The following is a 23,098-nucleotide window of genomic DNA, read 5'->3' on the forward strand; positions in this document are numbered from 1 at the left end:
GGCGGATCTAGGGAAGGGGCCCGGGCCCCCCTTATTTTGGGCAAAAAAAGAAGAAATAGTAGAAGAAAGAAAAGCCGGCAGGGCAAGCAGAACAAAACCGTCCCCCCGCACTTAGCTTAAGGTCTGGATCCACCACTGATTTTGTATTTTAAACGATCAGAAGAGGAAAAACTATTGTTCCCGCTGAGCTCAAGAATTACGTTTATTGTTATTGGTGAGTCAGCTTCTCTGTATCACTATTTATTTTAAAATTTGTATGCACTTTGTAACATATTTCATTCTTAGCAGCTTATAGAATTCATCTACCTTTTTAGTGTTGTTATTTCCTGCGGTGGGATATGAGGACGATGTTTCAGGAAGACTTTCGGGCTGCAAGTCAAAATAAAAATCATTCTTCAGATGCAGGTTAATAAATGAGCTCTAATAAACTTGCTAAATTGTTGATCCCTAACCCTGAGCTGAGCCCGCAGTTTTCGTTTCCAAGTTGCTAAGCAACTGATCGCGCCATGATGTCGAAGAACAGTCAAGCGTTCGCACAAACGTTTTGATTGGATAATATAGAACGGGATCTTGTTCCCCAGACTTAAAATTGCACTTGTTTATCTTAGATGCATACTCATGACGTAGCACTACACTAACCACAACTTCCCTCCACTTCACTTTCCTCTTTTTTTTTTTTGTCCCCTTTCTTTTTTTACTTCAAACTCTCCTTTAAAAAATGAAGTGTTTGCTTACCGAGGAGAAGAGTCCTCTCCAAACGTTTTCTAACCTATCGATCTGTCTCTGTCGATTTTTCTGGTATTGCTGTAATCTTTTAAAATCGTTCTTCTCCTCATCAGACATTTCTGCTTGCGATGATTCCAGTTCTTTGACTCGATGTACCAAATCATTGTGCTCCGCTCTGAGACCATGATAGGCAAAGTCATAGAATTCTCTCTTCAAATCCTCGTGGCATTTACACGTTTCAGCTACCATAGCCTGAATATCGCTGTACATATTCTGTAAACTCTCGCTGAGTTTTGTCAAAAGATCCAATTTGACTGCAGTCTTCAACTTGTCTTCCTTTACTTCCGGTACTTGTAACGGGGATGTTACTTCTTTTTTAAGCTTTTCGTCAAGGCTTTTTAGCTGGATAGCGATTCGACGTTCTCTAGTTTCTTGATATGTGTCAAGACCATTTCTTGTCGCACCTGAAACGTCTTCTAATTCAGTGGCTGCGTCAGCAGAATTGCCAAGACCCTATATAGGCAATCAATAAGATTAACATCTTGCAACATGGCGAATTCAAATTGCTAAATAAGTGTGCGTAACCTCGATGTTAGTGATATCGTATATTCGCTAGAACCGTGATCTAGGGTATCCTTCTCCTTCCCGAATCGCTTTCCCACCCCCACCCCTCTCCTACAAAAGGAAACATTTTCTTCCCAGGGACTGCGATACAACCACTGCAGTAAGGATGACCGGCTGAACTGAGAACAAGACAGAACCCCTCAACCAGCTAACACACATAGCGCATGCCCGAACCAGTCAGTGGTTCCCTCTACATTAACATCTCAATTACTGTAAAGGAACTATTAACTGTTGAAAAACTATCCGAAGGAGGAAAAGGGAATTTGAAAATATCTAAATAGAGTGACTGTCAAGCACTTGGGTCACAAATGGAGCTTCAAATTTGGCTCGATCTGCGTGGACTCGCTATTCCTTTCGGCCAGGAGTATGCTTTAAATGGCTTAATTAGCAGCTGCCGACTTACCTCATGTTCAGAATCCTGGAGCCTTGTTTCCAGTTGTTCCATCTTGCTACGCATTTCGGAGTTCTTTAAAAAAAAGAAAGAAAGAAAGAAAGAAAGAGAGAGAGAAAAGAAAAGACCATCAACTCTTTGTATTCCAGGTGTTGAAGTCTCTTTCAAGAAATTCAATGCCCCTTTGTCAAACAAGTTGTCTGCAAGTTTAATTTCTAAAGCAGACAGTTGGTTCATTTCACTTATCGACTTGTCCTAATCTTACCAAAAACCTGCTGACTTACCTCATGTTCAGAATCTTGGAGCCTTGTTTCCAGTTGTTCCATCTTGCTACGCATTTCGGAGTTCTTAAAAGAAAAAGGAAGAAAGAAAGAAAGAAAGAAAGAAAGAAAGAAAGATTGAAAGAAAGAAAGAAAGAAAGAAAGAAAGATTGAAAGATAGAAAGAAAGAAAGATAGAAAGAAAGAAAGAAAGAAAGAAAGAAAGAAAGAAAGAAAGAAAGAAAGAAAGAAAGAACGAACGAACGAACGAACGAACGAACGAAAGAAAGAAAGAAAGAACGAACGAACGAACGAAAGAAAGAAAGAAAGAAAGAAAGAAAGAAAGAAAGAAAGAAAGAAAGAAAGAAAGAAAGAAAAGAAAAGAAAAGAAAAGAAAAGAAAAGACCATCAACTCTTTTGTATTCCAGGTGTTGAAATCTCAAGAAATTCAATGCCTCTTTGTCCAACAAGTTGTCTGCTAGTTCAATTTCTAAAGCAGACGGGTGGTTCATTTCACTCATCAACTTGTCCTAATCTTACCAAAAACCTGCCGAATTCAAGGAAGAGAGACGTCCGCAGATGCAGTGAAAACCTATCCATCAAAAAGACTTACTTCTCGCTCAGCATCCTGACACCTGTCTTCCAGTTCTTTTATTGTGCGACGCATTTTAGAGCCCTGTTTTGGTACAAAGAAAAACATGTATACTTATTATCATGAGGATGATCTTTGTTGTGTTCTGCACGTATAGTGCTGTAATCTGATTGGCTGAGCTATCCTATCAGCGTCAACGAAATGACGTTTTCTCGTTTTTTCGAAGTTGCGTAAGAACATTTAGAAAGACATGGATAATTAAGTTCTTGAGAATGCCAAAAGAAGTACCTTCACTGTTTCTTTGACGCTAAAATCTCGAAATTGTTGAAAAAACTGATGCGCGCGTACATAACTGCCAATTTCAAATCACAATTCAGTCTGCGCGCGCATTTCTTAAGCTGGACGTTTGATACCACGTTATAACATAATTGAAAATCATCATTTAAAGGAAATTTCAGTTAGAGTTATACTAAAACATTGTTAATCATGTTAAAATTGAGAATAATTTCATTACCTCTTCCTTCAGGACCTCTAGATGTTTGCAGTTACAGTTTGTCTGCATTTGACTTATAGTCATGTCAAATCTGTCATTCTGGCATGCAAGAAAAAAATCCAGATTAATTTCTTCCACAGTATACACAAAAACCTTTGAACATGCACGCAAATTCTCGATGCTTTACTATTGAACTTCAAACTGCAGTCGAATCCCGCTATTTTGACTTCTAGCTAACTCTCAGGGAAACAAAAAATAAATCGATAAAGCGGAAGTAAATTACTAAAAGACAAATCCACGGAAAATTGTTTTGAGTTCGTAGTAAAGGGAAATTCGAAATAACCGAGTTCAACATAACCTGCGATCTGGCGCAAGGCCGTACGCGTCTGTCCGCAGGTTAAAATTAGCTGGGTCCAACTGTATAAGCTATCCACAACTAAGTTTGGCACAGGATTATTTTGACAACTTGTTGACAGTACTATGGTAGAATGTAGAACCTGAGTCTTTTCAGCCCAATGACCGAATGCTTTTAGGGACATATTTGAAACTAAACGATGAGCATGTATTATTGCATGGCTCAGTACAGTAGAAGATCTTTGGCATATGTTGTATGGTTGTCTGAATGTTTTAATTCTGGGCTTTTGGAAAAGATAACAAAACACTATAAAATGAAACGATTAGAAATGGTGACTAAAGAACATCTTCAGGTTCAAAAAATGAATTAAGATTGTCCAGTCTAATTCCAAAAATTTGAAGTTCTGAAAGAAAAAGAGCGTATCTGCGATATTTTGTTCAAGTTTATGTTTAATTTCTACACTAGTTCAAAGTAGACGTACTTGGGTGGTATCCATACACATCAATTCATCGGCCACGTTCTTCAACTCTGCTTTTACTAAAGCCCCAGCTAATTTTTCGACGGTAGCGTTCCGTCCCTCCCGACCCCTCCAGCAAACGAGGACCTCGATACAGCACTCCTTGGTAGAGCCGCCTTGATCCTTTTGGATCCTATTAATGTTGGCTTGGCTGTAGTCTAAGGCTCGTGCCAGGTCTCTCCACTTGCCTCCAATCTTTTCTGGCAGCTGGTAATCGTGGATGTCTTTCTCCGTCAGCTGATGACTCGGGTCCAGGCCCATTTGGATTGGATCCTGATCTGTGACACAACAGTAGCATTAATGAAAGCTACCGTTATGCAGCTAAAAAGGTTCGATGGAACAACTCAGCTTTTCAAACAGGAAAATAAAACGGAACGCGTAAAAAATGCTCTCTATTTGAAAGCAGGGCTATCGCAAATGTAACCGTGTTTATCTCGTGTTTACAATAAAAAATAAAATAAATGAATAAACGTTTTTATCTCGAAAAAAAGTCGGCAACGGATCTATTCGCGTGGGTTCGTTGCCATTCGGTTTCCCTCGGGATCCCCTCGAGTGCTCTGTCAGCCCAGCATAAACTAAAAGAGTTGCAGCAGGCTTATAATGTAAGGTTACTATTTTTCGAAGGCTCAATTTGGCGAATTAATGATTCAAGTTAATTACTTGAACAATCAGTGTTTTTTGTTGAGATCACCAAAATCAATCGAACCATCAAAGGAAACGCAATCGCTATTTTATTTAGCTCCCGTCTAAGAATGTAGTAACCTTTTATTGAACAAGCATCTGGTGTCAAGCTTTATGCGTGGAATGGACTAATATTCATGAAGGTCTGAAGGCCAGTATTAATTATTTCAATATTTGTTCATCTTCAATTAGTTTTTGTACATATGGTATCTAATTCAAAAGTAGCACAAATACGTCATCCTGCTATCTTAGCATGGAATACTGAAAAAAAAAAAAATCGCGGGCTCAGTTGCGTACTCTTCTCAAGTGACGCGTGACCTAGCGAGGAGACAACTATATGATATGCATTGGAATGCTATAAAAGATTAATATTCTACGACACTTATGCAGGAATTGTCTCTTTTCTTCTAACCCCCGTAGAAACACCGGCAGGACAGAAATAGTGAGCCAAATAGAGAAAACGACTGTTTAGTCACTCAACTTAGAGTAGATGAAAGTTTAGCGAACATTTATAAAAATAAAAAATGCGATAATAATAAATAATAAATGTTTGAGGAACAATGTGCACGATTACTTAAGATAGCATGAAAATCTGAGAACAAACTTGAACATGACATCAGAAACACCGATCATTATTATCCTAATTTCCCGTACGCCGCCTGTAATCCCTTGAAAAACATTATTGACTCAGTCGCCACCCGGAAATAATGAAACATCAAGGCCTTTCAAAACGATATTGTAAACTTCTACCAGAGAGTCGTGTACTTATATTAAAGTACTTACTCATGTCTGCAGATTTACACGACATTCCTCCAGTTATGTTCTCTGGCGAAGTGTTCTGGTCAGGTCAAGTCGAGAGAGCTAGTGATCGAAACAGCAGAGATCAGGCTCAAACATGACTTGAAGATTTAAGAAATTGACGAAAGATCTTACGGAGTTGTGATCGATCTGTTTACCGCTATGTTAAATTAGCAAGAACTTGGAACTCAGTGTTTGAATGTACTTTGGAGAATCGAGCTGTATTAGACTGTTTAAGTTATAGTGAATGTCGTGACTTCCTGCCATGTCGTACCTTGTTTGATCATATGCAAACACTCTGATAGGTTAATACCGCTATATATGAGGAAATATCTCAATAGAATATTGTTATCATAAATATGAACTCACTTTTTTCAGTAAGGACTCTGCAAATGAGTAGAACTGCATGAAAAGCAATGCAATGGAGGTTGCAAAAGATGCTAAAACATGCAAGAAGTTTTCATTTCCTCGTTGAGCCCAGCGGATCGTGAATCAATTATAATCGGGGAATTTACCCGGTCGTGTTTACTCAGTAGAGAACAATTTGAAAAATGCTTGGGTCATATACAAAGGTGTGTAATATTGCGCATATCTCGAGTTTATACCTATACACTCGTCCGGTCCATGCATGCTCGAGGAAATAGGCTGAACAACTTTCATTGCTCACAAACTGCAGGCCAAGAGACCGCCGATGCAAAAGCGATTGTTTTGCTTTGAAGACCACGTAGACTGTTCTGCGCAAAGCCGCAAATCTGGGATAAGAGCGAGAGAGCGTGACCTGCGTTACACGCGTCACATAACCTCCTGCAGAACGTACAGAGACAGTGAACAGCAAGATGAATTAAATTTGAATTTAATCCTGACTTTTCATAGATCTCTCAGAGCATTAAAATGTGTATTGTAACTCGGTTCATACGTATACTAAGTATCACTGACACCCACCGGCAAACTGCCCTAGTGAAAACTTATCAAACTGAAACGAATTAAAAACAGTTTTATTGTTTAATTTTTAAAATTATCCTCTTGCCTAAGTTTATGTTACTTGTTACTCTTCGAACGAGTGAATTTGCTTTGTTATGGCATTCTTCGTGCCAAGTCGTTAACTCTCCCACTCACTCAGGTCAGGTCAAGTTTGGCTAAGCCGCAACAAAAGCTTTTTCAACTAATGGGGTTTTTTCTCGGGGCCCTGGTTTTAATTTTCACTTTCAACTAAAAGGTGCATTTTCCCAGTTTTTTTTGAACATTGCCCGGTCTATTTTGGACAAATTTCGCATGCCTGCTCTTTAGTGGCGAGTCAGCATATGTCTCCTTTCTATTTCTTACACATATGGGATGTTTGCACCTTGCTTTTAAGGACTCGAGTTCCACCCAAATTAAGCGTTTGCCGAATCGAGCAGGTAACACCTTGAGTAACCTCAGAAAGAAAGTACAATGACCTCCATTGTCCTGTCTCCTGTGAATTGGAGATACGCTGAACAAAGTAGGCGTACAGAGGAGGAGTGACTGATGCATTCGCAGTCTATTGTTTGACAGACTCGTCCTCAGGGGTCTCACATAAGGAGAAAAAAAACAGGCTACCACGTAAGGGTTTCCTCCTTCCTAAAATCTCTCGCATCTCAATAATATGCACACAGTATTGTTCAATGACTGGGCATGTGTCACGGCTCATTGCAGTAGTCCCTGAACTCTCCCTTTCCCGCCTTTTTAAAGAGCTTCAACCCAGGAGGAAGAAAATAGAGTCCAAGGATCAGAGTGCGGTGTGACACGCACACTAGGATTTAAAGAGTTATTGTCTGAGAAAGCCAGGCAGGTGGTCAAAGATGAGGGTGAGCCAGATTATTCCATACTAACATCATAGATAGGTTAGGTTGACTTATGGATGAATATACTAAAGTTTGCTCTTCAATTGTTTTGGTATAGGAGATATGAGATCCACTCTCCATCACCCCCTCAGGTCCTAGTTTTTCTGGTAAATTTGACCCAAATTAGACATCCAGCAAAAACTGTAAAATTTAGCGTACGAAGTTCGTGTTTTGTATCTGATATGATTGGACATAGAACTTCTTGTAAAAAGCCAGAGATATGAGAAATAAGCACAAGTCAGTCTACGCCATTTAGTTTTCGAATACCTATATTTCGTACCTGCGAATAAGCAACAAATGAGTCATTTTCAACTTCCCGCAGAACGCACAACTAAAACTTCAGCAATAATCGGATGCCAAAACCAAACACTCTTACCTTTCCTCTATCACAAAGAGCAATAATCTTTTTGGGCCATTCAAACACCAAGATACTACATTTCTCCTACCACTCGATGGTCTGACTCGACGCTCGCAAGCACTCGACGCAGGCAATGTGCTGTTTAAGCCGCTGCTGGATTTCGCATTGGGTTTGTCCGAAGTTGAATATATACAGTTGATCAAATTAGTTCCACAAAAAATTTCAAATCCCTTCTCTTTCGAGTTCAAGGAGAGAAAATTGGAAAACATGAAAATGAACACAACGATGCCATGTTGAATTTCTTGACTCGGGACAGACTGGGAACTAGTTGACTGGTGGTACAGGAGGGATGGGTGACTGTTCCACGCTGTTTTCATGAGAAAGCTTTTTAATTGAACGAAGGCTGGTCTAGGCTCATACCGTAAGTGGCAATGTCTAACGAACTATTAGGAAATGAAGATACGAACGAGATTTACCAAACATTTTCTTTGCTTAATTTTAAACGGCCTAAGGGAAAATCGTTTTGGCATCTGATTTGCATTTTGTGGGCTTTGAATAGGCGAAGTTTCCAGGTCAAGCAATCTTGTACAGTCAAAGACGGGATTGCAACGAATCAAATAAGAGCCAAAAACACAATAGTAATTTTGAGTAACAATACCGTAGCCCAGTTTGGAGCCTTGTTTGCAAATTCTCTTGTAGAAACTCTATTTTGTTTTTTTTCATATTATCTTATATCGTTAGAGCCTATACATGTACAAAAGTATTTTATGACAATTTTGTTCTTGTCATATTTACATTTATGACGTGACATATGGTCTTCGCTCCGGTCTTTTGCAACAATATATACATTGCAGTCAGAAGCGTGGTGTACAACGCAAAATGAGCTGCTCATTTTCAGCTGTTGACAGTGCGTGCGGTCCAACACCATACGGCAATTTTTCTACACTATTGGTTCAGATTCAAGATGCAGTCAGCCCGGCTTGCTTTTATGAAACCTCAGTTCAACCCAATTAACCATTTGCTTGTGCTGATTAAAGGAATCGAGGTCCAGCAATCGCCCATTTTTTTGTTCTTACCACATTTTGACGTCATCTGTGATTGATTTCTGTCAGCCGCATGTTAACCGTAGCAGTGTTAGACATCGTATTATGCCATCAGAGAACTGTGGAAAAGGAGTGGTGACGACGATTGTCTAGGAATTATAGGACTTTGCTGCTTTCTTTTCCTGTGCCACTTACGTTGCTCTAGCTGTTGATGGCTCACTTAATTTTATTTTCGTCACAAAAGAACTTTACTGTCTATTTAACCAACTCGAGAATTTCTACAGTTGATCCAATGGCCAATTCTTTGTGTGAGATGCGCCGGCAAGGAATCATGGCAGTTGTATTCATCATCTTGGACGGGATATTTGTTTTGATAAATACAGCTACCATCATTCCCTGCAGGCGCGGGTTTCATTTTTAATTCACCTTTTCAGGGCGTGGACGACTGGGGACGAGGTACTGTTCGTAGCCTACAAATGCCTTAATGCTGAAAAACTACTGGTGAACATTGCAAAAGCAAGCGCTGGAAGGGCCATGATTTTCTATTTCTATGCATACATGTGGTTCTTTTCCTCTGATTGTTATGGTGCTCTCCTTGTTCTCTGGGGCTCCGCTATCATACTGGCGATCTGGATGACAATGCCAATTTTATAAAAAGGCTTAGCTGAACACAAGTTAGATAAATTAGTAAGTCCAGGCGTCTTCGTAGCTGGGGCTAGTTCCCTGGCAGTTAAGAACTGTGCAACCGTAAAAGCATATGAAATAGATGAGTCAGATTATTCATTGTGGATGTGAAAACAACCACTGAAAACCCAGCTGGAATTTTTTTTCTTACGGAAGCCTGGACCTTCTCAACCCCCACCCTGAGAAGAGCGCCGTCAAACCACGTTTCCCATCAATGGTCAGGCCCCAAAAATGGTTTCAGGAGCCTTTTGTTTTATTTTGTTTTATTTGATTTTCATTCAGTGCTTTCTAAACCTGGCTTATAATTTACTACAGCCAAACCTCTCCGTACGGACAACTCTTAATTACGGGCAATTCAGGTGGTCCCAATGAACCAAGATTTCTTGTAATCTTCACCTTTAGAATACAGACGCCTCTATGATACAGACTACGCTTTGCGGCTTTGGTGTCCGTGTTAGAGCGGCTCTACTGTGGCTGAGTTGCTTTTGCTATTAAACAATGCTATGTGTAAATATATATAATACTGCATTATTTTACAGGCGCAAAAAATATATTAATTACAATTTATAAGATAAATGTAATGTATACAAAAACTGCGGCATTTTGTATGGTTGTGTCCCGACAATTTCCCGGTTCCCATTTATACAGGTGAGTGGAGAGAAGTATTGTGAGGGTAAAGTGTCTTTCAAGAACACAATACAATGACACCACAAAAGGGCTGAAGGGCCCTAACATTGAACGCGTGCCATGCACACTTTAATAGACCATATTCGTATTCTCAGTATTGGACTGGAACTAGCATGTAATGGAGGCTCTGCGGGGAAATATCATTAATAAGCGATTACCATCCCCACATTAGCCTCAGTTGCAAGCTAGTTCCAGTCCTATACCGAGACTACGAATATAGTCTATTGCAATTTAACTAGATTTTCAAGTGCTACGAGCCATGACAATTCTTTACTAACGGTCAATCGCAGTCAATGGTGATGCTTTCTTTAGGGTTCGTCTACTTAATTACGCTGGCCAGACATTGCCTCCAGAGCTCGAACTATGTTCGCCGGTCGAGACACAAAGGACCAAATGATTTTTCAAATTGAAAGTTTTTTATCAATCACTGTCCAAAGCGTTTAGACAATCAAGAGTCTCTACGAGTGCAGTAGGAAACAGGAGAACACATGTTTTCCTTGCTCTCTTTTGGTCTGAGAAAACAGCTCCACTTTGAACGTTGTTTGAACTGCAAGAGAAAATAAATGAGTACACCAACTGTGAACAAAGCCTCCCAATTCTGGCCTTAAACATTTTGACAGCTGTGTAGCTTAATGTAAAATGAACCGTACTGAAAAAAAAAGAAGAATGATCGCATCCATTTTTATAGCACACCATAACAAACTAGCATGCACTCTCATGGAAAAAATGTTTTCGGGTAGAAACCGCTTGCAGGGAAGTATCTAAACACATGAGTCACACAATCTCGCTTCTTAAGGAAAGATTGCGTCACGAACTCAAACAAGATGGCGCGACAAATGGGTGAAGTTTTAATTTTGCCGCGTGTTACTAACTGAGAGAAATTCTACATATATGACGGGCTTTTCGGAAGAAATGTGTTGAGTGTGTTTCAGTTATAAAATGTCGCGCGCAAATAGTTAAGTGAACCAATCAGGAAACGCTACATCAATCACTTGAGTCCCCCATAGAAGCCTTATGCCAAAGGCAATCCCTCAAAAGTTATTTTTTAGACAGGGTACCCAGTTCTTCCGAGGATGTTACTCGCGCGATGCGTGAACAGCCCAAGCGACTTTCTCGAAACTACCTGAGACGAAATGGCGGGAAATTTGGTGAAAAAGTCATTTTATACGTTTTGATTTTCAAAAGACGTTTCATAGCACAGATGTTTTCTGCACCCTCAACTGTCTTTTTGGTCGGCTGGGCTTTCATTTGCTTTGTGCTTGTTTGGCTGTTCATTATTTTGTCATTTATTCAGTTTTAGGGACCCAGAGTTTAATAAGCAAACCTCAACGGCAACGGCAACGAGTACAATGGCTGTGTAAGAGTGCGTTATAATTCTTTGTTCCTTTCTTTGCCGTTCTTTACAAAACAACAACGTGATATAGCCGAGAGAACGTGAACTACGACGGCCAATTTTTACAATTTCTTTTTCGAATTTTGACGCTGTCTTACGTATTCTGTTTGATATTTCTGACAGTAATAGACAAACTGAATGAGTTTTCTGTCTCCTATTTAAACTCCTATTAAAGTTTCGAGATGTATCAAAATATGGCGAGAGCCCAGGCTCCTTTGCTTGCAATTAAAATACCAAAGACATCCTCAAAGCGTTGGAGGTATTCCTTTGCTTTGAAACGAAACGAAACGAAACGAAACGAAACATAAATCTCTGGGTATAAGGCCTATATGGGGGATTCACTCTCTAACATTGATAATCTCTTGCTTGAGACCTATGTCATCAACATGCAATTTTTCAGACAATGTCGGATTGAATTCGATGAAAATTTCTACGTGGAATGGCAATTTGTTTACTTGACTAGAGCGGTTTTACCTTGATTATCGAAAGTCATTCGCATTTGTTTTGGTTTTGCAACCAAGCAAGCAATTGGCTTAAAAATATCTCGCGCCAATTTGTCCTCCAATCACAATTGAAGTAAAACCAAAACCAATCATGATTCGCTCGCACGCGCTTTCCCGCGCTTCGTGTCAGCTAGACGTGTTTACTTTGAGTTTTAAATCATCGTCTCTTAATTTTGATTGGTTCACTGGATTGTCTGTGTGATTTGTGATTCGCCAAAGTGATTATTTTGGATTTGGTTTTACGACAATCGATTGAAAAGCACTTTATTTAGAAAGTCAAGCAACTTTTCGACATATTGTAACTTGTTACATGTACCCCTCTTTACAATCACAAAAGGATTCTGCTATGAAACGTGTCAGAGGCAACATCAGGACTTACCATTGTAGGGCACACTTCAGATTTCTCTTCATCGCTCGCTGGAGGTGTTCCAGGACTGGCAGCCTCTTCGCGTGGTTTTGTCTGTTTTTGTCTGGCGCCAGGGTCTGTGCGGTTGCGACTCAATGCCTATATACCCATCAAAAACAAAAGTTAGTGTTTAAATTCAACCCCGTGTCGATGGCTTGTGGAATATTTGTGCCCTTAAACAATTTTTGAGAGACTGGATAAAGAAAGCTCCTCCACATTTCTCAACCACGAGTAGGAACATCAGCTCATCATTGCCTGCAATTTTTGCAGCATGCATATAGGAACTTTTCTACAGAAAAAACTGAAACTGAAAGCAGACAATCAAAGCATTTTGTATTTTAAACGCTCAGAAGAGAAAAAACTACTGTTCCCGCTGAGCTCAAAAATTACGTTCATTATTATTGGTGAGTCAGCTTTTCTCTATCACTATTTATTTTAAAATTTTTATGCACTTAGTAACATATTTCATTCTTAGCAGTTTATAATTCACCTACCTTTTTACTATTGTTATTTCCTCTGGTGGGATCTGAGGACGATGATTCAGGAAGACTCTCGGGCTGCAATTTAATTCAAGATGAAGATCATTCTTCAGATGCAGGTTAATATATAGAGGATATTACATGGTGGCGAGAAGATATGAATTTTATTTTCAGTGGCCAGTGTTCTTGCCAAGAGAACATAAAACTCATATCTTCGAGCTAACGTGTAATGTTCTTTGTATTATACAGACATGCTGATGACGGCGTTTTTGACGATTTTCTGAAGATTTCCGACCACTTTCCGAAGATTTTCGAAGATTCTCCAAAACTTGTCCGAAGGTCACACAAACGTTGCCGAACATTTCCGAAAATTTCCGAAGATTGCCGAAGACTTTCGAAGAAGACCCGAAAATTTTTCGATCATACACCAACAAATTTAAGTACAATTTAAGAGACAAACTTGATATCAGTGAAATCACCGATATCTTCACTAGTGAGGATATGGAAAATACTCCAGTCGAGTCCCAGGTGTGGTTTCGTATGAATTTTACGAGCGGTGTCTTTTTCAGTATAATAACATACATGAAAAAATTACTCGATTCTGATTGGCTGAGAGCAGTACAGTTCAAGTGTAACACCAGTGCAAAACGTGTAACACCAGTGCAAATTACACAAAGTAATCCTAGATTATGATTGGCTGAAAGAAAAGAGGAAATTTCCTAAGCCAATGATATCACGCGAAATGATGGCGACAATTTAGTGCGGAAACTTTGAAAAAAGTTTTCTTGAATGAGAAAAAATGACTTCAAGAAAGATCTTCCGGCATTTCCTCCACGCGAATTTTTCCATGTTAATATTATTAAAAAGTAATCATACGGCTTTTCTCGTTCAATTTGTAATTAATTAGCACTTGTGAAAAGCGAAATTGCACTCGCCGAAGCGGCTCGTGCAATTTCAGCTTCACTCGTGCAAATTAATTCGAAATTGACCTCGAAACCGTATGATTACCTATACAAACACTCGTGCCTATATAATATATGAACTCTAAGGAACTTGCTAAATTGTTGATCCCTAACCCTAAACTGAGCCCGCAATTTTCGTTTCCAAGTTGCTAAGCAACCAATCGCGCCGTGATGCTGAAGAACCGTCAAGCGCTCGCACAAACGTTTTGATTGGATAATAAAGAACAGGATCTTGTTCCCCAGACTTAAAATTGCACTTGGTTACCTTAGATGCATACTCATGACGTAGCACTACACTAACCACAACTTCCCTCCACTTCACTTTCCTCTTTTTTTTTGTTCCCTTTCTTTTTTTACTGCAAACTCTCCTTTAAAAAATGAAGTGTTTGCTTACCGAGGAGAAGAGTCCTCTCCAAAAGTTTTCCAACCTATCGATCTGTCTCTGTCGATTTTTCTGGTATTGCTGTAATCTTTTAAAATCGTTCTTCTCCTCATCAGACATTTCTGCTTGCGATGATTCCAGTTCTTTGACTCGATGTACCAAATCATTGTGCTCCGCTCTGAGACCATGATAGGCAAAGTCATAGAATTGTCTCTTCAAATCCTCGTTGCATTTACACGTTTCAGCTACCATAGCCTGAATGTCGCTGTACATATTCTGCAAACTCTCGCTGAGTTTTGTCAAAAGATCCAATTTGACTGGAGTCTTCAACTTGTCTTCCTTTACTTCCGGTACTTGTAACGGGGATGTTACTTCTTTTTTAAGCTTTCCGTCAAGGCTTTTTAGCTGGATAGCGATTCGACGTTCTCTAGTTTCTTGATCTGTGTCAAGACCATTTCTTGTCGCACCTGAAACGTCTTCTAATTCAGTGGCTGCGTCAACAGAATTGCCAAGACCCTATATAGGCAATCAATAAGATTAACATCTTGCAACATGGCGAATTCAAATTGCTAAATAAGTGTGCGTAACCTCGATGTTAGTGATATCGTATATTCGCTAGAACCCTGATCTAGGGTATCCTTCTCCTTCCCGACTCGCTTTCCCAACCCCACCCCTCTCTTACAAAAGAAAACATTTTCTTCCCAGGGACTGCGATACAACCACTGCAGTAAGGATGACCGGCTGAACTGAGAACAAGACAGAACCCCTCAACCAGCTAACACACATTGCGCATGCCCGAACCAGTCAGTGGTTCCCTCTACATTAACATCCCAATTACTGTAAAGGAACTATTAATGGTTCAAAAACTATCCGAAGGAGGAAAAGGGAATTTGAAAATATCTAAATAGAGTGACTGTCAAGCACTTGGGTCACAAATGGAGCTTCAAATTTGGCTCGATCTGCGTGGACTCGCTATTCCTTTCGGCCAGAAGTATGCTTTAAATGGCTTAATTAACAGCTGCCGACTTACCTCATGTTCAGAATCCTGGAGCCTTGTTTCCAATTGTTCCATCTTGCTACGCATTTCGGAGTTCTTTAAAAAAAAGAAAGAAAGAAAGAAAGAAAGAGAGAAAAGACCATCAACTCTTTGTATCCCAGGTGTTGAAGTCTCTTTCAAGAAATTCAATGCCCCTTTGTCAAACAAGTTGTCTGCAAGTTTAATTTCTAAAGCAGACGGTTGGTTCATTTCATTTATCGACTTGTCCTAATCTTACCAAAAACCTGCTGACTTACCTCATGTTCAGAATCTTGGAGCCTTGTTTCCAGTTGTTCCATCTTGCTACGCATGTCGGAGTTCTTTAAAAAAAAGGGAGAAAGAAAGAAAGAAAGAAAGAAAGAAAGAAAGAAAGAAAAGAAAAGAAAAGACCATCAACTCTTTTGTATTCCAGGTGTTGAAGTCTCAAGAAATTCAATGCCCCTTTGTTCAACAAGTTGTCTGCTAGTTCAATTTCTAAAGCAGACGGTTGGTTTATTTCACTTATCAACTTGTCCTAATCTTACCAAAAACCTGCAGAATTCAAGGAAGAAAGACGTCCGCAGATGCAATGAAAGCCTATCCATCAAAAAGACTTACTTCTCGCTCAGCATCCTGATACCTGTCTTCCAGTTCTTTTATTCTGCGACGCATTTTAGAGCCCTGTTTTGGTACAAAGAAAAACATGTATACTTATTATCATGAGGATGATCTTTGTTGTGTTCTGCACGTATAGTGCTGCAATCTGATTGGCTGAGCAATCCTATCAGCGTTAACGAAATGACGTTTTCTCGTTTTTTCGAAGTTGCGTAAGAACATTTAGAAAGACATCGATAATTAAGTTCTCGAGAATGCCGAAAGAAGTACCTTCACTGTTTCTTTGACGCTAAAATCTCGAAATTGTTGAAAAAACTGATGCGCGCGTACATAACTGCCAATTTCAAATCACAATTCAGTCTGCGCGCGCATTTCTTAAGCTAGACGTTTGATACCACGTAATAACATAATTGAAAATCATCATTTAAAGGAAATTTCAGTTAGAGTTATACTAAAACATTGTTAATCATGTTAAAATTGAGAATAATTTCATTACCTCTTCCTTCAGGACCTCTAGATGTTTGCAGTTACAGTTTGTCTGCATTTGACTTATAGTCATGTCAAATCTGTCATTCTGGCATGCAAGAAAAAAATCCAGATTAATTTCTTCCACAGTATACACAAAAACCTTTGAACATGCACGCAAATTCTCGATGCTTTACTATTGAACTTCAAAATGCAGTAGAGCCCCGCTATTTTAACTTCTAGGTAACTCTCAGGGAAACAAAAAATATATCGATAAAGCGGAAGTAAATTACTGAAAGACATATTCGCAGAAAATGGTTTTGAGGTTTATTTTGACAACTTGTCGACAGTACAGTGGTAGAATGTACAACTGGCTGAGTCTTTTTCAGCCCAGTGACTGAATGCTTTTAGGGACATATTTGAAACTAAAAGATGAGCTTGTATTATTGCATGGCTCAGTACAGTAGAAGGTCTTTGGCATACTGTATGGTTGTCTGCATGTTTTAATTCTGGACTATTGGAAAAGATAGCAAAACACTATAAAATGATACGATTAGAAATGGTAACTTAAGAACATCTCCAGGTTCAAACGGCAAAACATAAATTAAGATTGTTCAGCCTCATTCCAAAAATTTGATGTACTTAAAACAAAGAGCGTATCTGCGATATTTTGTTCAAGTTTATATTTAATTTCTACACCAGTTCAAGGTAGACGTACTTGGGTGGTATCCATACACATCAATTCATCTGCTACGTCCTTCAACTCTGCTTTTACCAAAGCCTCAGCTAATTTTGCGACGGTAGCGTTCCGTCCCTCCCGACGCATCCAGCACACGAGGACTTCGATACAGCACTCCTTGATAGAGCTGCTTTGTTCCTTTTGGATCCCATTGATCTCTGTGTGGCTGTAGCCTAAGACTCGTGCCAGGTCTCTCCACTTCTCTCCAACCTTTCGCGGCAGGTGATAATTATAGATGTCTTTTTCCTTCAGCTGATGACTCGGGTCCAGGCCCATTTGGATTGGATCCTGATCTGTAGCACAACAGTAGCATTAATTAAAGCTACCGTTATGCAGCTAAAAAGGTTCGATGGGACAAACTCAGCTTTTCAAAGAGGAAAACAAAACGGAAAGCGTAAAAAATGCCCTTTATTTTAAAACAGGGCTATCGCAAATGTAAACCTGTTGATCTCGTGTTTAAAATAAAAAATAAAGTGAATGAATAAACGTGTTTATACCGAAAAAAAAGTCGGCAACGGAACTTTTCGGGTGGGTTCTTTGCCATTCGGCTTTCCTCGTGTTCCCCTCGAGTGCTCGATCAGCCCAGCATAAACTAAAAGAGTTGCAGCAAGCTTATAACGTAAGGTCACTATTTTTCGGAAAACGCAATCGCTATTTTATTTAGCTCCCGTATAACCGTATATTGAACAAGCATCTGGTGTCAAGCTTTATACGTGGAATGGATTAATATTCATGAAGGTCTGAACGCCAGTATCAATTATTTAAATATATGTTCATTTTCAATTACCGTTTTGTACATATGGTATCTAGTTCAAAAATAGCACAAATACGTCATCCCGCTATCTTAGCATGGAATACTGCGGGCTCAGTTGTGTACTCTTTCAGTTCAAGTGACCCGTGACCTGGCAACGGGACATCTGTGTGACTACGCATTGGAATACTATAAAAGATGAATATTCTACGACACTTATGCAGGAATTGTCTCTGCTTCTAAGCCCCTGTGAAACACCGGCAGGCCAGAAATAGTGAGCCAAGTAGAGGAAACGACTGTTTAGTCACTCAACTTAGAGTAGATGAAAGTTTAGCAAACATTTATAAAAATAAAAATGTGATAATAATAAATAATAAATGTTTGAGGAACGATGTGCATGATTACTTAAGATAGCTTGAAAATCTGAGAACAAACTTGAACATGACATCAGAAACACCGATCATTATTATCCTAATTTCCTGTACGCCTCCTGTACGCCTCCTGTAATCGCTTGAAAGACATTACTGACTCGGTAGCCACCCGGAAATAACGAAGCATCAAGGCCTTTAAGAACGATATTGTAAACTTCTACCAGAGAGTCATGTAGTTATATTAAAGTACTTACCCTTGTCTGCAGATTTACAGGACATTCCTCCAGTTATGTTCTCTGGCCAAGTGTTCTGGTCCGGTCGTGATCGAAACAGCAGCCTAGATCAGGCTCCAACAGGACTTGAAGATTTAAGAAATTAACAAAAGATCTTAAGGAATTGTGATCGATCTGTCTACCACTATGTTAAATAAGCAAGAACTTGGAACTCAGCATTCGAATGTACTTTGGAGAATCGAGCTGTGTTAGCTTGTCTTATTTATAGCCGGAACGTCCTGACTTCATGCCCTCTCGTACCTTGTTTGATCATATGCAATACCGTCTGAAAGGTTAGTTGATATGGCTATATTTTCATTTCTTCGTACGATGAGCCCGGCGCGGCGGACCGTGGATTATCCGGGGTTTTTACCGGTCGCGTTTACTCGGAAATCTATATTAAAGAACAATTTGAAAAATGCTTGTGTCAAATACAAAGCCGTGTAACATTGGGCATATCACGAGTTTATACCTATACACTCGTCCGGTCCATGCATGCTCAAAGAAATAGGCTGGACAACTTTCATTGCGCACAAACTGCAGGCTAAGAGACCGCCGATGCAAAAGCGATCGTTTTGCCTTGTGTTCTGCGCAAAGATAAGAGCGAGAGAGCGTGACCTGCGTTACAGGCGTCACATAATCTCCTGTAGAACGTACAGGGACAGTCAACAGCAAGATGAATCAATTTAATCCTGACTTTTCAATAGATCTCTCAGATTATTGAAATGTGTATTGTAACTCGCTTCATACTTAATGTCAATGGCAATCACCGGCAAACTGCTCTGGTGAAAGGGCTTATCCGGCTGAAACGAATTAAAAACAATTTTATTGTTTAATTTTCAACTCAGTTATCCTCTTGCCTAAGTTTATGTTACTTATTACTCTTCGAACGAGTGATTTTGCTTTGTCATGGCATTTTTCGTGTAAAATTTTCAAAAGAAAAACATTCTGCCAAGTCGCTAACTCTCCCACCCACTCAGGTCAGGTCAAGTTTGGCTAATAAACCGCAACAAAAGTTTTTCAACTGATGGGGGGGGGTTTTTTCAGGGTCGCCCTGGTTTTAATTTTCACTTTCGACTAAAAGGGGTATTCCAGCACTTTCCGAGCTTAAGAGTTAGATTCTGATGAGTCGTTATAACCACTCAGTTGATACTACAATGAAAATATGACTCAGAAAAGTTAAGCGAGGCTACAGAACAAGGCCCCGTCCACACTACGCCAAAGAAATTTGAAAACGCAGCTCTTCAAACCGGAGCTTTTTGAAAACGATGACGTCATGATGAATGAATGGAAGAGTTTGAAGTGTTTTTTATAAATATTTATTATTATTATTATGATGATGATGATGATGATGATGATAATCAGCGACTTCCCTGCCTGAGTTTATGACCGGTGATGGCTGCGTTTAAAACATTGTTTTAAAAGCTTCTCCAGCGTAGTGTGGAAGAGTTTGAAGCGTTTTCAGATTGAAAGCGCCGTTTCAAACTTCTCCGGCGCAATGTACACGGGACCTACGATGTCCAAAGCCTGGTTCTCCTTCTCTTGTTTGTCTTTGATCTTCAACATCTGAAAGGCTCTTTCTTCCCGTTTTCGTTTTCTCGTTTTAGGCCCATCCTCGACTAGAGAGTCTGTTTACAGGCTACATTAAGCTCAAGTCTAATAAATTTGGCTGGCGCTAACAAATCGTACCCACGGCATTGTGCAAGTCACCCTCGAGTTATTCCAGGAATCTTTCAAGCGAATTTGATACACTTGTCAATTGCAATCAACATGACCATGCCGCACCAATCAGGAAACCCGTTCGTGGGCGAACGGGTTTTTCAAAATCAAGGGGTTTGTGGGCAAGTGTTCCCTCTCTGGCAACACCCCCTACTCGCTTTCGCTCCAATTTGCGCACGACCGGAATACAGAAAAAGCTTTGTAAGCGCAGGCTAGAGAGTAGCGTATTTGAGGGACTATTAGTTAGAAGTCTTTATTAAGAAATCAGTCACAACATACGTGTGGCTTTACAATCAATAACAAACTAAGCTAAACTAGAAAAAACCTATCATATGTATTACAAGAAAAATTTTAAGAAATAAATTTAAAAAGACATCTATTTACAAAAGCCCGTTTGAATCGTTCCGTTTTTACTTTAGGGAGTATGAAGTCATGGCCCCTTTCTCTAAGAGCTCTGTTACGTTTGGGTGGGAGGAAGTCATATAATACATGGCCAGTGTCACTTGTGATTCTTTTGAAAAGATCACTGTCCCTATTCTTTATAACATCAGATATCAAAATGATCATATTTGTATAGCCAAAACGATAGGCTCGCCGAAAAAAAGTGTCAATCCGATCTAAATATTTGCCTTGATAGGTGGAGCCCCACACTTCTAATCCATACAGAAATAATGACATTATTAAAGAGTCGAAGAGTTTACTAAGCTGATCTTTAGTGTATCCATAATATTTGCATACCCTAAGAATATATAGTCGACTAGCAGCTCTAGAAAGTAAACTGTCAACATGAAGATCCCAATTACAAGGATCTTCATGGAAGGTAATTCCCAGAAGTTTCAGCCACTCTTTCCGCTCAATCCCAGGCACTGGAGGAGGAGCAGGCTGAGTAGTTCTACTACGCAGTAGCATTTCCCACGTTTTTGACAAATTTAAAGACATCCTATTGTTGGCTGCCCAGCTCTCAAGGTTCTTAACTTCTGCGAGCGCCGTGTCAGAGTTCCTTCTAACAGGTACACTAATAGTGATATCATCAGCATATTTCGAGATCCCGTTGTTTGAATCAACTAGCTTTACATCGTTCACCACTGAGAGAGAATAAAAGTGGCCCAAGGACTGTACCTTGTGGCGTTCCTCTGTTAATATCAACATAATCAGTAATCTTTCCATCCACAATGACCCTTTGTTTGCGGTTGCCAAGGAAGCTGATAATCCAGTTGATGATATATGGATTAAGATTAGTAGCCTTCAACTTTTCGCAGACAATTTTGTGAGAGACAGTGTCAAAAGCTTTACTAAAGTCAAATGACAGAACTCGAACAAAGTCTACATCATCATTTAGCCACCTGAGCCAATTATGTTGACACTTTATAAGCGCCATCGTGGTATTGCAATGTTTCTCATAAGCAAACTGATCCATACCAATCACAGACCTAAGCTCCATGAAAGTTTCTAGTTTGCAGACTAGCCTCTCAAACAGACTCATGATAATGTTGGTGAGGGATATCGGTCGAAGCTGAGCACATGACGACAGTGGAGATTCTTTGGGAATTGGTGATATGTTGGCAAGCTTCCATGGAAGAGGAACTGACTGCTGTCTGAGTGAAGAGTTAAAAAGCTTGGTGACAACTGGAGCAAGGTGGTATGCAAAATCTCTCCACAGCCAATAGGGAAATCCGTCCGGACCTGGAGCAGAGCTCTTCAAACGAGTCATAAACCTTCTGACAGTAAGAACATCGAGAGTGGGGACGCGAGTTCCCTCCGGAATAGGTAATAGCTCCGGGGCTGAGTTCTGTGTGTCCGTATTAATTCTTTGAAAGAACAGGTTTATGTCCTCAGGGTTGATAACAGAGCTGATGTTTGATGCCTTAGACTCTCCTCCAGTGATTTTGTTTACAGTATTCCACCAACCCTTGGTCCCAGTTCCATGTTTGTTATTTTCATTATCTACAGCCTGTACTTGGTTGTAGCGGATGAGCTCATTTATCCTTGCTTGTAGGTCAGTGTTCATCTCACCATATTTCCTGATGTTCCTATTCCTGATGGTACACAGGTGTTTAACCAGCGGCGACATATAAGGGGGGTCCCGTGAGGACACCTTAACCTTGATCAGGGGGAAGCATTCGTTGAAAATCCCTGTGAGGGTGTTATCAAATAAGTGAATCGCCTCGGTGATATCGTCACACGACAGTACGTTGCTCCAAACGCATGCTTCCAACTTGTGCTCCATTTGAATCTTCCGATGTTCCCTAACATCTCTAAAATAAACAAACGACCTGTCAGGTCTAGCAGCGACGCGAGGAGTGACCATAACAGCTAAGTGGTCTGACCGGACAAGACCATTAAATACAACTGGTGGTTTCCAAATGTGTGGGCAGTTGGTAAGGAACACATCTAACACTCTATGGCCTCTTGTGACTTTCCGCACCATCTGCTCAAGTTTGTGTTGGCTCATAAGATCCCGTATGTTCAACTGGTTGATGTCCCCCGCAATGATGATTCTTGCGTTAGGTTTAAATGAGAGGATCTGTTCACAGCTCTCAGATAGATGGTCTAATAATTCCACATCAGCATATGTAGGATTAGGGGGGTGGTAAATAGCGGCTACATGATATTCAAAATTGGCAGTAACAATTTCACACCATGCACATTCCAAGTTGTTTTGGAAATCCAGGCGTTTGATCTTCCAGTCGTTTCTGCAAATGATAGCAACTCCCCCTCCTGTTCGCAAGTCACAACGGTCTTTCCTTACAATGAGATATCCATCAGGGCATATCAAACTCGAAACGACTTTGCTATGAAGCCAAGTTTCGGAGACAAAACAAAGATCGATCTTGTTAGTGCACAATTCAGTATATAGTGCTGCCGCAGCATACGGTTTAACCAAGGAGCGAGCATTGATGACCATGCAGCTAGGAATAATTCTAGGGAGAGTAGGACCAGGCTTAGATATCTTCAT

General features: G+C 40.0%; 2 protein-coding genes across 8 annotated transcripts in view; both read right to left on the minus strand.

Moving 5' to 3' along the window:
* LOC110069470 (uncharacterized) overlaps window positions 1-18,764 on the minus strand; it is a 48,723-nt gene extending 29,959 nt beyond the window's left edge. The window contains exons 1-10 of one of the 7 annotated variants that reach the window (XM_089297676.1): window positions 18,406-18,764; window positions 17,009-17,322; window positions 16,322-16,399; window positions 15,829-15,891; window positions 15,489-15,551; window positions 15,226-15,288; window positions 14,208-14,711; window positions 12,867-12,929; window positions 12,346-12,471; window positions 9,630-10,617 (exon numbers count right to left, since the gene is read on the minus strand). In XM_089297676.1, the coding sequence (XP_089153802.1) occupies window positions 10,519-10,617; window positions 12,346-12,471; window positions 12,867-12,929; window positions 14,208-14,711; window positions 15,226-15,288; window positions 15,489-15,551; window positions 15,829-15,891; window positions 16,322-16,399; window positions 17,009-17,322; window positions 18,406-18,430 (1,398 nt within the window). In that variant the 5' untranslated portion in view covers window positions 18,431-18,764 and the 3' untranslated portion in view covers window positions 9,630-10,518. Of the gene's footprint in view, window positions 1-306; window positions 370-735; window positions 1,240-1,753; window positions 1,817-2,025; window positions 2,089-2,613; window positions 2,677-3,106; window positions 3,185-3,921; window positions 4,236-5,421; window positions 5,500-6,041; window positions 6,156-9,629; window positions 10,618-12,345; window positions 12,472-12,866; window positions 12,930-14,207; window positions 14,712-15,225; window positions 15,289-15,488; window positions 15,552-15,828; window positions 15,892-16,321; window positions 16,400-17,008; window positions 17,323-18,405 lie in introns of those variants that run through there. The other 6 variants (XM_089297677.1, XM_089297665.1, XM_089297679.1 and 3 more) reach the window with 6 other exon arrangements.
* Window positions 18,765-20,390: 1,626 nt separating this feature from the next.
* Window positions 20,391-23,098, minus strand: LOC110069151 (uncharacterized). Its single transcript, XM_089297380.1, has 2 exons — window positions 21,262-23,098; window positions 20,391-21,227 (listed from the first exon to the last, which is right to left on the minus strand). The coding sequence occupies exons 1-2, from the start codon at window positions 23,096-23,098 to the stop codon at window positions 20,494-20,496; spliced, it is 2,571 nt and encodes an 856-aa protein (XP_089153506.1). The 3' UTR covers window positions 20,391-20,493.

Source organism: Orbicella faveolata, unplaced genomic scaffold (genome assembly GCF_042242905.1).
Source record: "Orbicella faveolata isolate gen_17 unplaced genomic scaffold, um_ofav_v1 contig_3, whole genome shotgun sequence".
NCBI classification, from domain to species: domain Eukaryota; kingdom Metazoa; phylum Cnidaria; class Anthozoa; order Scleractinia; family Merulinidae; genus Orbicella; species Orbicella faveolata.